Raw genomic sequence first — 2,500 nt, forward strand, 5'->3', positions numbered from 1 at the left:
AGATCAGGCTGTGCGGCATCGGTTACCGTGGAATTCCAGCAGGTTAAAATAGAGCCACCTTTATGCCACTGAACACTCTACCTTAAGCCTCAGCACACCTGCTAAACCACTCATTCTGCTCCGTAGTTCAGCCGTCAGGACTCCTTTAACAGTATCTGTGAGAACATTGTCAGCATTTACTATTTGACTGAATACGCGACGACATTCAGACCAAACTTTCCCGGTTCTCCTTTAAAAGGCTTTTTCTGAGGCTTTGACCCAATCTGTGTCTGGAGATCAGGCTGTGAATGTGTAGGTTCAGTAAGCTGGAGCTCTGCGTTATGTTGTGATGGGCAACAGCCTCCAGCTATGGGACTACATGTAGAGGCTTTGGTCATGGCTGGAGGTTCACTGTGAGCTGTCAGGTGATTCTCTACCTGCAGAAAGAACGCCCAGTGCACTTTGCATGGATTACCTGCCCATCAGACGTATAGGTGTGTTCTGTCCTGGTGGAGAGAGCTTTCTCCTGTCCTTCTGCGTTGACGGTCGCAGCTCATGCAAGCTGCTGAAGCCTTTTTGTTGTTAATTCAAACGAGTCTAAAAGACGATCTGAGTCAGTTCCTGTGTCAGAGAGCAGCCAGCAGACGTTGAGCTTTCAGTAGGAAATGCAGAATCTGATGGTGAGCTGACGATGTCGTTCAATTACAGCACCATTCAGTCACCTGACATTTTGGCCATTCAGGCCTAGTTTCTAGTCTAAGAAGAAACCTCTGATGAGCTGGTTTATATTTCTAATTTCACCATTCCTTCTTTTGTCATTCTTCTCCCTCGTCTTTCTGATTTGTTCCCATTTTCATCAACTCAACGTTTCCTCCATGTTTCCTTTTGTCTTGATCCGCTTCAGCGTCATGTTCTTCTCCAGCACTAATTGTCAGGTTTTATAGCCGCTAAACTGCTGCTTTTGATAGTTCAGCGCTGTTTCACTGGCAGTAGTTTGATTGCAGAGGCTGAGAAAAACTGCAAATTATTAGATAACAAAGAAATGACTCTTTTTTTCTGCTAATTTAGAGCAACAAATTGGTGATTAAGAAATGACTTGTTTTTGTTCTGATCAAATTAGTGCAGTGGAAATGTCCTATTTAAACCAATATAGTAAGATAATCCTGCTTCTTTGTTATCCAACCTTTATTTGTTCGTCTATTGAGATTGTAGATTTTTGTTTTAGTTATTTGTCAATATGTGTTTGGTTGTTCCATCTTGAATCATCAGTCCTTCTGCTCGACCATCTTTGACTTGCTTAAAACTGTTTTGAAATTTAAGTTAAAATTTCTATTTGTTCCCATCGACCCACTTTCAGCAGGTTTTTTCTCACAAAATTAGAGACTGTTTGAACAACAGTATCTGAGGAACTATTAAATATAAAAATCTGAAATATTTCTAATCATGTTATTGATTTAGAGTCTAAAGTATTGGACAAATGGATAAAATCATCTCTAAGTATGATTTGAAGTATAAAAAAATGGAGGCTGTTATGAAAAATCAGCTCTGTGAACACGTGAACAGAAAACTTAACGAAGCAGAAGTCATTAGCGACATTGTGAACCGTGTCGCTGCAGGTCACAACACTGCAAACGTAAACATGCTTTTAATGTGAAACATTTGGTCACGAAGGTGGAAAAAAAGTTTTTGTTGAACTTTCATAACTAATCGAGCAGTTTTGACAGTTGTACCACAAAAACTAAAGCATTAGATCAGAAGTTCTGGAGAGATTCTTTAAAAACTGGATCTCAGAAAGTATTTGATATGTCAGGCAAGAAGTACACAATCGTCTTTTTAAATACTAATGTTTTATACTACAGCATATCAGAGAGGGTTGAGCAGAAATTGTTCTGCAATTTTCCAGATTTGAGATGTAATACAATACTAATGTCTTTTTTAATTCCATCGGTATTTCTTTGCTCGTTTGCAGACAGGAGCCCGATACGAGGCGCTCCCCTGTAGCTCTGATGGTTCCTGTCCTACTGCCTGTATATTTACCATACCTCCCCTTGTTGATTGTCACAGGCTATGAAGCCAGTGAGGACAAGGCTTGCAAGGAGCCCCTACTAACCGACCCAGATGAGCCTCCACCGGTGCCAGTAATGCTGGCCGAGCCGGCCCCCGTGGCCTCCGTCACCCTGGAGCGCTCCGAGCCGGCCTACACAGAATACCCCGACCCTGGGCAGCCAGGGCACACAGGTGGGCTGGTTAGTGACTGCTAGTTAGTCAGAGGAGACTCTGAGCTGGTAGCTAGTTAGTGGAGGGTAACTGACCTCAGGCACCCTCAACCAGACAGGGACGACCTGTATGATGTAACCATGTGTAGGATTCAGTTTGAATTAACACCTGACGGCTGAACTGGAAAGACTGTCGGGTCAGAGAGGTGTGTTGGGCCTGGGGCCAGAGATGGCTGTAATTTAAAATGCTAGGTCACCACGGTAACTGATGCTGCACAGCCTGATCACCACGGTAACTGATGCTG

General features: G+C 43.0%; 1 protein-coding gene across 1 annotated transcript in view; it reads left to right on the forward strand.

Annotated features, from left to right (window-relative positions):
* Positions 1-2,500, forward strand: part of larp4b (La ribonucleoprotein 4B) — a 32,487-nt gene that overhangs the window by 5,807 nt on the left and 24,180 nt on the right. The window contains exon 2 of the mRNA XM_008297853.1: positions 2,044-2,217. Within this exon, the coding sequence (XP_008296075.1) occupies positions 2,044-2,217 (174 nt within the window). The remainder of the gene's footprint in view (positions 1-2,043; positions 2,218-2,500) is intronic.

This window comes from Stegastes partitus, unplaced genomic scaffold, assembly GCF_000690725.1.
Source record: "Stegastes partitus isolate 25-593 unplaced genomic scaffold, Stegastes_partitus-1.0.2 Scaffold1253, whole genome shotgun sequence".
Taxonomy (NCBI): Eukaryota; Metazoa; Chordata; class Actinopteri; family Pomacentridae; genus Stegastes; species Stegastes partitus.